Genomic DNA, 11,497 nt, shown 5'->3' with positions numbered 1-11,497 from the left:
TTTATCAAACGGACATTCTTTTTTTCTTTAAATAAAACGTTCATGGAATATCTTCGTATCCCTGTTTCAAACATTTCGGCCTTTCGCTTTGGCAACTATAATTGCGATTGACTATAGATTACCTTAAAATATGCGACATTATAAAAATGTTCTTTTTCATTGGGAAGTTTTATCACGTTGGTTTGTTTTAGATTTTAGCGAAATTGATCATTGTTATTTTAAACAGTTCTGCTTTTAGTAGAAATTATATAATTTGTTGGTTTTATTTCATTGGGATATAAATGTAAAAGCAACATATAAATGTAGAAGCAACATAGAAAATTACGATGGGAAAGAATATTATGCGGAAATTCGAAATTATCATCAAGAGACATCCTTAATTGCTATGCAAAGTCCACGACAGTGACGATCGATTCAGTAATGTAGTAATAAGGTATATACATATGATCAGAAAAACCTACGACTTACTTTTTCACACGACACGTTGCTCAGTTTATCGCGATTCTGGCGTGTAAACTGGATAAATACCTTCGTGATAAATGGTATGTTGTTGTCTGAACCCATTTTCTGTGACATCGTGAACATGTAATAATTTTAGCAACAATTAATTCGGGATAATATTATATGAATATTATTTAAAAATAACTTACATATTTCGCTACCCTAACGTCGTTTTATAATTTTTATAATATTCATCGTCAGCCTCTGAAAATTCAATACACCTATGTTATATTTGTAACAGACGTAATATGAACATTATTTGAAATTATATTTATTATTATGTAATGTTTAATACTCGTATGTATGAAATTATTATAAAGTATACTGTTCATAGGGAATTGAAAATGTGAAAATACTGCAATGCGTAGAAATGAACATTAAATGATGCATTGTGTAAATAGCTCTTTCTAAACAGTTAAACAGTTAAACAGTATTAATATAATCCTATACTGTGAATGACTTCCGTTATAATAGAAGGAGTCAATATAATGAACGTTTTTTTATTATAATATAGTATATTACAGGATTTAGTCTAACGAGATGCAACCATTGGTAAGTTAGGGGTCTGCGTTCTCAATTTATCAATTCGAAGCTAATGTTGTTGATAATGAGGAAGAGAGACGAGTTATTAAATAAATTGTATACGGGATAATTACTTGGTACAGTAAACGATCTGTATCTTATTTGCATAAAGTGAAGCAATCATTTTTATTTTTTAAAATACGCATTGATACGATTATTAATTGTGTAAATATATACATTCTGAATGATTATTCAATTTCTGAATAAATATTTATCAATATATTATTTACGATATAAGAATTCATTACAATTCAATGAACAATTATAAAAATGATTAATTCGAAAAATCACGTGAGCTAACATGTGCATCTAACGTCGTAAAAAGATTTGTTGGAGAAGTTATAATAAAGCACAGTCAGTCGATGATACCTATATTTAGTAAAAGATATCGCAACTTTGCGTGTTCGATTAATTATTTAAGAGGATAGTCGTCGGGCACGTTATCCCTCAGTTATTTTTTAATTTATCGCAGTTACAAGACATTTCCACGAGAAAATAGATCAGGGTAAAGCGTTTCATTGCGTTTCATTTCCTTTATTGCCTTGGTAACACGAACCAAGCGATAAACTTAATGTGATTTTAATTTTTTGTTGCTCTCACCGCTTCGCTCAATTAATATCTTACTCGTTCGCGGTCAACGTAATACGCGCCAAAGTTTGAAAATTTCCATTAGAAAGTTTCCATCGGATCCTTCCAGAACCAATTAACTTATCGATATATGAAAATCCCATCAATGAAGTAACCATTATATTCTTAGCCTACAGAGTGTACTATACGTATGGTATATGTTAACAATAAAAGTATTTATAATATCGCTTTTATTTTGTTTACTTTTCAAACATTTTTTTTTTTCGAATTTTCGAATACCATAATTAGCTAAAACCATTTTTTAATTACATTGGCATACATTTTCACAGGAATCTCAAATTTAGAAATCTAATGAATAGACTTATTGTTACGTTATCGTAATACACAGAAGGGTTTTCGTGAAAATGGTTGCATTCTTGTTCCGATCGGAGAATGACACAGCGAAATGTTTGTGTAAAAAACCACTTAATTGTTGCTATACGGATTTTGAGGACTTTTTGTACAAAGTTCGGTTTCGCAACGTTTGCGAAAGTTGTGCGTTCGTAGAGTTCTCTCTGTCAAGAGGTCTCGTAGCGTTCTGTTTGGTTCTCGTAGTGTCTTATTTTATGTAGACTTGGATTTTTTAGGATTGGCCAATCACAGTTTTGCGTGGAAGAAAATTGTGTTTTGTTATTGGTCGCGGGTCTGTCTATTTTGTGTCTTAAAGTGGGAAATTGTTAAACGTCTACGTTCGTTTCGTCATTATCATGATTTATATATAACTATTTGACAGGTTGCAGTTTATCGCTGCGTCGCACGCGGCGTCCGAATGTTTTATGGTGGAAAAGGACACCATGCTCAACGTTGCCCGACTTTCTGTTGTCGCATGTGACTCCCCACCAAAATACACGGTCAGAAGCGGACTACCTCCGATGGTTCTTCTTTCATAAAACAGACCATAATTATTTGTTAACATAATTACCACATGCTTCAATACGCTTGGTACAACCACTTACATAAAGATTCATGGTAAAAAGGTAATGAACTATTAAAGACAGAATACATACTTACCTGAAAACTTTGAAGAAAAATTGAAGAAGGAAAAAGTGAAGAAAAATTCATACAACTTTTCCAAAACATATGGAAATGTTGCGAGAAATTTGAAGAGTAAACCACGTAGTCGAAAAATGTCTAACTTTGGGGATATCTCAGCACTTTCCGAGTGAACCAAGGAAAAAAAATTGTAGGACATTCGTCCTTACATATTCAGCTACCTCAAGCAGCAAACATTATTCGGCCTGGGTGAAATTTTTAAAATGACCTTTGGGCCGCTCAGATCGGGCGAGTACCCCACTGTGCGTCGCGGCGAAACGAAACCAATGCCAATGCTCGTATTGTCCTGTTCTGACGAGATGGTAGATTACTCATGAGTGAAAAAGTCCAAGCAGCAAGACGACTTTTCTACTTACCGTGTTCGCTCCGCCTCGGTCTTCGATGCATGGTTATTATTGACGTACGACAATAACAAAGGATGAAAATGAGACCGAATGCGATAGAGTGAGACGGAAGTATAGAGAATTTTGTTTATTATCGTTACGTCTTACTACATCGCATTCGGGTTTGCTTCCGTCCTCTGTTATTGCCGAGTGCTAATAATGACCATGCATCAAAACTCAAGGCGGCCCGAACATTGTGAGTGGAAATGACCCCTTGCCTCTGTGCACTTTTAGCTTGGTAGGTGATGGAGCTAACATGAGAGGCGTTACTGACATGATCTCAGCCGGCCTGTAGCTCAAAAGTAAAAAGGGACAAGGGGATTCGGCCACACGCTCCACCTCAACTCGTGGTTCGGCCAGTAACAAAGACGTATCGGAACTAATTCCACCATTACTATCGGGCTGAGTGCCGCGAGTGGACGTCTTCCCTTGCCCCTCTTCACTTTCAAGCCACTGGCCCGCTGGGATTATGTGAGTAACGCACTGTACAGTATCCTTGTGCGTCCCTTTTGCAGTTTGCTCAGGAACTGATCAGGCCCTTCGAAGTCACAGTCGAAACCTTTGCCTTTTTCTCTAGCCGTACACAACATCGAAGTTATATATCCGGAAAATTTCTCTTTTTTTTAATATTACACTATATTTCTTTTAGGCATGACCAATGCTTAATTTGTGCATCCGGTAAAAATATTCCTCTTTTTCAAAACTCGGGGACTGCAGCGATAGGAGTCCGAGAAAACAGGACCCAAGGAGGGCTTTTCAATTTCGAATGCTTATTAATAATCGGTAACCTGTTGAAATCATGCTGGTTTAAAACAAAAGAAATCAGAACAACATTACGAGATTCCCTTAGACTTTAATTTAAAAATTACAAAGTCTTGCAAATGAAAACATACACTCCTGCGCGATAACGAAAACCATATTGGTAATTACTGATTGCCTCGATCGGGAGTGGTAGATAAAGTGTTAAAATGTATAATTCTTATAAAAATTGTAACAATGGAATTTTTCCCAGTTTCTTCATATATTTATTGCAGTATTCAAGTGAAACTATTTAGTTTCACAATAATTTTGATTATTTAGCACTTTGATGATACCAATAATTGCTGAACAAAAAATCTAATACCCGCCATTTTTTCGGGTACAGTAGTCTTAGTGTTAAAAACAGGCGAATTTCGTACGACCTATGGAACAAAGAATTTCGTTACAGGTAAACGACACAGGTAAATGAAATCGAAACGAAGCGCATCCATTGTATAATCACATTTATTGTCTTGCGCTACAATTTTCATGATTTAGGAAAGCTCTTCTCGTACTCGCGCACACGAACGCGCATATACAATGAAATACTTCTATATCGCGACACAAAGGGTGACCCGCGCGATCGCGTGCGATCGAATAAATATGCGTCTGAATACCAAATGCAGTGTCGATCGAAATAGTTCTCTTAATGGTCGAATTCGTAACACCCGTTCTCTGTACAAAGCTCCTGCGGTACTACCGTAAAAAAAGAAAGAATGAAATTATATCTGGGGTAACACAGTTATATGTATCTACTTAATCGAGGGGATTGCACTTCGATGCGCAGCCGGGGCCGCCGGAGCGTTCAGGACTTCGGAGAGTCGTTCGGAAGACACGTTCCGACACCGAGGACACGATCTAGTCCTGTTCAGTCGAGGTTTCTACTCGATTGATGAGCTGAATTGTTTGCCGAGTGCTCGCCGATTTTGTCTGTCGGTTGCGTAGACGACTGCGCCACCGCGACGTTCTAATCAATTTTTATCGTTCTCCTCGTCTGTTGAATCAGGCGGAGCAAATCGCCTTTATGGACGCGCAGCAGCGTTTTTTCACAGATTGCAAATGGCACAGCCATGTTCTCAGCTTCTCAATCAGCTCCGCGCAATCTGACCCCACGTCCGTGCACTCATCGTCCTCTGGTTCTGCAAAGAGATCGTGGGACTGAGTAGACCGTTAATGACGACGATGTAGGCGGTTTTAGAAGCAGGGAGAAGCAATTGATTGTAACGTTGGAGACTCAAGATTACTTTGTCTACTGTGAATGGTTTTATTGGATGATGAAAGGAGTGTGTGCTATTATGATTAGGTCACATAAAAGTATGTACAGCTATATAACAATATGTAGAGTTCCAGGTATTTTATTAACTAACCGAAAATGTATTTTTCCGTTTTCTGTTTAGTATTTTTATTATTCTTCTTCTAAAGGAATAGTACCTTATTTTACCTTATGAACCTACAATTTTTCGGTTATATTTTATCTACCATACGAGTTAGACATCATTTCTTTTATTTAATGTATGATAATAATATTGTATAATTTATAAACTGCAATACATATAAAGGAGTATCAGCAAATGTAAAGTATATTTCAAGCATGTTATATTCAATGTGTAAAAAGTATTGCTGTTGTGTATATTATAATTATATCAACACTGTTTCGATCGGGAAATTCAATACCTTAAAAAATATGAGTGATACAAAAAAAATGCTTCAGACAAAAGTTGCGAGGTATAGATTTAAGCATATGGTGATTATATTTTTTTTACATTATGCGAATATTATAAAGTTGCTTAAATGACAGTAAATATTTTGCGTTTCCAATCAAACGTTATATAAACAGACAAATGGAATTTATTTGCACAAAGTTTTTATTTTTGAAATGAAAATCGTTTTATATAGCAGGGATTATGTACCCGTAGTATTTTATATATTCAATTTTAATTGATTTAATAAGTTTAGCATAGATCTTTATACTTCATTTATAGTCTTGAGTATTCAACTAATTTACATCCAACTTATTGTTCGTGATCACGTATTTTTTTACGTCGAAAGTGCAATAGATTTTAAATGTAGAAAACAATGCATTTTTCAGTAACCAGAATCTGCATTTTGCGAACTATGTACATCTATGAAACACGCTATATTAAATAAATTAAACTTTTACTTTTGATTAACCACATATTATACATTATTGTTACTACCCTGCCCCCTGCCCAGGTTATTTCATTCAATAAGATGGCGTCATATATTATTTATTGCACTTGTACTTAGTTATATTGACATTACCAACGCTAATTAACTGACTAGAATTTAATAATGGCAAGTTATACTTACAGTACTTAAATACTGTTAACAACATTAACCGACCACCAAGTGCATAGTTGTTGCTGAACGCAATTAATGCACTTGCACTACTACTCGTAAGTATTTAATTACTAATTGATGAGTATTTAACATTAAAACTATTATTTATTATCTAATAAAATATTGAAAATAAACTACGAATTATTTTCAATTTTTTAGAAAAATTAGAACAATACGTTTCTGAGATTCGGAGGGTCTCCTAAATTTGTACCTGTGTTTCACTTATTCTTCTCTAAATTGTGATTACTATAAGTGATCAAATGTTGTTAAGTGGTAATAAATATAAAGAAAATGACAAGGTATTTATTTACGTCTTGTTGTCACATATTATAGTAATGCAAACAAGTCAATGTTACGCTAGTCACAAGTTTAAAATACGCTTTAAATCATTTATCCAACGGGATTTGCTAATAATTATGATATGTACTAAATATATATCAACGACTTTATTCATTAGCTCTTAGTTTCCGAATACTTTTTGTTGGCAGTACCGAAAGGTGGTGAATTATGAGTAACGTCGACTGTTACACTGCATAATAATATCAAATTATTTCATATGTATTTATTGTTACTTATAAATATTAAACTTTATATAGCAAATATAGTATTCACCAATGAAAATTTATGACACATAATAAAATATGAGGAATACTTTTCATGAACCGATTAGGAGTATTTATAACATTTATTTCCATTTATCTATCCTTTCATTTATGTTAAATAATATTATTAAAATACCGTAATACAGTGAAACAACTTCGCTAATATTTCTGTTGTAAGAATGCAACAAATTGTACAAGTGATTCCAATGAAATTATTTACATATCTTTTATTAATGAAATTTAGGAACTAACAACGTTGAATTAAACTTTATTTTTTGTTCCCTTGTAAATATCATCTGGTTTGGTTGATCTTAAATCATTACTTTATTTGCTATCGAATACTGACTAACAAAGAGATCAAATATGAAGAGAAAAACATAATAATTCAAAGAAAAGGAACACTAAGGACGAAGAGTATATTTAACGTAAGTAAATAAGAACACAGCATAGTTTGCGAACCACTGGGAAAAGTGTTAAAAATTGAAGATGCAGAAGAGGAGTACGTATTATTCACTGTTCCATAAGTGAATTGAGGGAAATGCGTTTGAAAACAATTATTCGATGAAAAGGCGACACGTCAGTCTGTCACAATTTCCTGATCCAAAGGTGGTGTAGCATTAGTAGCTACGCAGATTAATAATGACGAGAAATGAGAAGGAGAAAAAGAGAAAAAAACATCACCTGCCAAAGGACACAGAAATTCCACGAAAGAATTTCGAAAGATGAAGTAATAGGAAAGATAAAGTGAAGAAGAACCCATAGAAACTGTTATCAGGCTGATAACATTGTCGAGAATACAGTCGATATTAAAGGAGCAAGAAAGAAGAGAAGAAGTATCGTAATCTGAGGAAAAAATATAATGTCTCTGGTTTGATACAGATTTCTCTTACCCCGACCACTGGTTTGTAGCCCATTCTGATCTCCTTTGGTTGTTGCCGGAAACGACATCATGCTCACGGTACTTTTATGTTTGAACGGGCTAATTTTCGGGTAACTTAATTCGTTGGTTACTTTCGAGAGAGGGCTAACTGTGTAATACGAGTTCACGTGATTCGACGAATACCTCCTGGTAGTGGTGCTACCGTATTTGTTCTTACTATTATTATCGAGGTTATTATTTACTTTAGTCTTGTATTTGTTGGTGTATAAATAATTGGCAGTTGTGTACGTGTATTTGGTCGCCGGGGTTGTTGCGAATGGTGTGGCGCGTTTGTAAGGAGTATTCGTCGACAACGACGACGACGACGACGGGAAAAGATTCGACAACGGTGACGATTGTTTAAATTTCGATAGTAGCGCGCTGTGTGTTGTCGAGTCCCATGGATACCTGTATCAAATAGCATTTAATAATATTATCACAACGATAGCAAATGTAGTAAATCTGTTAAATAAATCTGTTATTACCTGTTTGAAAGTGAAAAAACGAAACGATTGTACTATTTATTATGTTTTATGTAAAAATAAAAAAGCGTAATTCAATTTCTGAATTGAAACGAAAGAAGCATGATCGCGCCGCCTGCCACTTTTTGCAAACACCCGCGGGTCTCGAACGGTTAAAACTATGTGTAGTACTACATAATGTAATAAGAGAACATTCAGAGTGGGAAATCTATTTTAAAACTTGAAATAGAATTACTTCGAACCATTTTTCTTATATCCTATTTGCAGTATTTGCATTATAAACCATTCTTATAGGATTAATTACATAGTTCAATACCATACGATTCCATGTTCAGATTTTTCAGTAATTGTCTCTTTATACTCGAATTTCACCTAAATAAACTATTAAATGCGTATGTTAAATGCAATAACACCAAATTTAATATCAAAATCTATGTTGTACGATTTCATAAAAGTTCAAGTTTAGTGAACGTAAAATTTGTATGACATTCTCGTATAATACTTGAAATTGCAGATTGAACAGAATTTAAATAAAAAAGCGAATGAAATGTACAAAATCGAGATGCTATACATTAAATTATTTTGTTATTATTAGTATATTTAAATATCTATGAATTACTAAACTATTACCTGTATTCTGTGTTGTTGTATTGAGCGAATAGAGGCCGATTGTGGGCAGTGGGATTATAAGTGCCGTCCCGGCGTACATACGTCGGAATATTCTGTGTGTAATCTGGTATAATGTTTTCGTGTTCAGCCACGCACTTTCCATTCAGGCAGTACTAGAATTGTTAATAAACTTATTTGTAGATACAACATACAAATTTATATAAAATTGTTACATTTAAGTTAACCCTTTATACTTTGAAGTCATACGTCAATATATTAATACCTTGTTGATTTAACAGATATTCATATATTACATATGTTACATATATTTATAAACATATACTCTAAAGAAGAACAAATAATATGAAAATGGTTAGAGTAAATAAATAATAAATAAATTATGTTCTCAACTTGATTTAAAGGTCTTGACGTTTAAGGTAATGATGAATGTAATGTAATGTAATTGCAACACGTGATTATGATAATTATTGCATTGTATTTAACGAGAATTATTTAAAAAATGAGAAATAAAGTAGTTATTTTTTTATTATTCTTTATAGTTGTCTAGGTCCAGTAACACTTATATGTGTTCAGCTGTAATGTGTTTACCTGACCATCTCCGCAAGGAGATCCCTCGGCTGCTGGTCGATATGCCACGCAATAACCCGAACCAGCATCAAAACAAAAGAGCTGTGCACAAACTCTATCATCTTTCTATAATGCAATAAAATTATTTTAATGAGTCAACGTTATATGAAACATCATTGAATATATACGAAGTAAAATTATTTATAGTATATTTTATATACTGGGTGAATTCTTTAATCGTACCATTAAAATTTATTTATTGGGTAAAAAGATGGTCGAGGTAGAAGTTGTTTGATATAAAAAGTAGAAAGTATGGTTGGTTTGATTGATACCGAATAACTTTCGTTTGGAACATTTTTTTATATGATAAATGGATTACAAGTAAATTTAGGTGGTACGATTGAATGACTCATTTTGCATGTTTCTACATTCTACATGGTATATTTGCATGACAGTACGTTCATTGCAAAATATTGCTATATATATATTAACATTTATCTGTATAAAACGATATTTCATGTACAAAAACTGTGGTAAAGTTTCTTTTATTTGTTTTTTGGTGAAACTTACGAAACAAGCACTAGTTCCACGGTCTTTTCGACACTGCGCGTCTAACGAGAGCAATTTTCCGGGTAGAACTCTAGGAAGTGCTTCGTCTTCGTGGGGAGCATTATATAAACACGTTGCTGTATCGCCACTAAAATAAATAATTTCATGAACTGCAAACTGAATTACTTTGATAGAAATAGATAATCGTGATAATTCTTGATATTACATTATTTCAACAATTACCACATGGATTCAAGTAATTTATGAAATATATAAATACAATACAATTAGTTAAGTTGTACTAAAACTTATTATGGTTATAACAAAACTTACAGTGAAAATAATGCAATATAAACATAATATATAAGTATAAACATAATGAGTTGTGTTTACTTTAAAAAATGATGAAACGACGATACGCTACAGTGAGACCATTTGAAGCCTTTCTCTGTGTGTCTAAGATCACTCATGATATAGCCATCTTCCCAGCGACATTTTTCTGCTCCAGGTCCCCCGAGATAACTGGGCGGTGGTGATCCATCGTGAACCGCACCTAGCCTATAATATTTGAATTTCAAATTAAATTCATTCTTTTTTAAATATTTCCTATGAGTATCATACATATTTTAATAAAAGTTCTTTATATTACAATGTTTATAACATATAAATATTCTATTGTAGATATGTTAGCAACTCTCAGCAACTAGTCCCTGGATTCAGTGCGACAATAAAATTGCTTTTTTTAAAGCAACATTTAATGCAATAACTAAAACCTACATATACTGCAGTAGACTCCTTTTTATTCGACTTCGCTTTAACCGGCCTCCGTTGTTGATACCTACCGTCCGTTGCAGCGAACCTGGCACTCGTGACATCATAGGGGTGGAGACAGTTGCTCCGAGAACTCCAATTGCGAGTTTGGAAACGGCTCCTCGTGCTCTCTGTCGTGCGATCCGAGTAGTATGCGTGAGCGCCTCAGCAAATCATGCACCAGAACCGAAAATCCGTGTGGGCAAAGCGTGCGCCTTCGAATCTAATCACTCAGACGAGAGTGCCAAGTTTGTTGCAACGGACGGTACTTACCTGGGATGGGACCCTATGATTTACAAACTTATCTATTTTAACATATTTTCATTTTGGATCATTTTGACTATTAAAGTGCATAAAATATACATACACTGTCGATCAAAAGTTTTGGACCAACACATCGATTAAAAGAAAAGCTTTCATTTTTTGTGAACTACTTTTATCGGAGAATTTTTGTGTATGATAAAGGAACGTGGACATATGTGTATTAGTCAAATATAAAGATATGTAATTTCTGTTATTTTATTTTATATATTTATAAGATGCATAATTTTTAATTTGTGACGTTATATATGAAGTGGTGATAAACTTTTAATCGAAAGTGTATATAATACTACTACTAATTCCACTTGTTAA

General features: G+C 33.7%; 1 protein-coding gene across 11 annotated transcripts in view; it reads right to left on the bottom strand.

Annotated features, from left to right (window-relative positions):
• Window positions 1-4,403: 4,403 nt before the first annotated feature.
• sona (sol narae metalloprotease) overlaps window positions 4,404-11,497 on the bottom strand; it is a 115,047-nt gene continuing 107,953 nt past the window's right edge. For 10 of the 11 annotated variants that reach the window (XM_031990336.2, XM_031990340.2, XM_031990330.2 and 7 more), the window contains 6 exons: window positions 10,448-10,612; window positions 10,076-10,202; window positions 9,527-9,631; window positions 8,939-9,090; window positions 7,798-8,234; window positions 4,404-5,083 (listed from right to left, as the gene is read on the bottom strand). In XM_031990336.2, the coding sequence (XP_031846196.1) occupies window positions 4,947-5,083; window positions 7,798-8,234; window positions 8,939-9,090; window positions 9,527-9,631; window positions 10,076-10,202; window positions 10,448-10,612 (1,123 nt within the window). In that variant the 3' untranslated portion in view covers window positions 4,404-4,946. The remainder of the gene's footprint in view (window positions 5,084-7,797; window positions 8,235-8,938; window positions 9,091-9,526; window positions 9,632-10,075; window positions 10,203-10,447; window positions 10,613-11,497) is intronic. The other variant, XM_076366371.1, reaches the window with a different exon arrangement.

This window comes from Nomia melanderi, chromosome 3 (assembly GCF_051020985.1).
Source record: "Nomia melanderi isolate GNS246 chromosome 3, iyNomMela1, whole genome shotgun sequence".
NCBI lineage: Eukaryota > Metazoa > Arthropoda > Insecta > Hymenoptera > Halictidae > Nomia > Nomia melanderi.
This window is presented reverse-complemented; position numbering and strand designations above follow the sequence as displayed.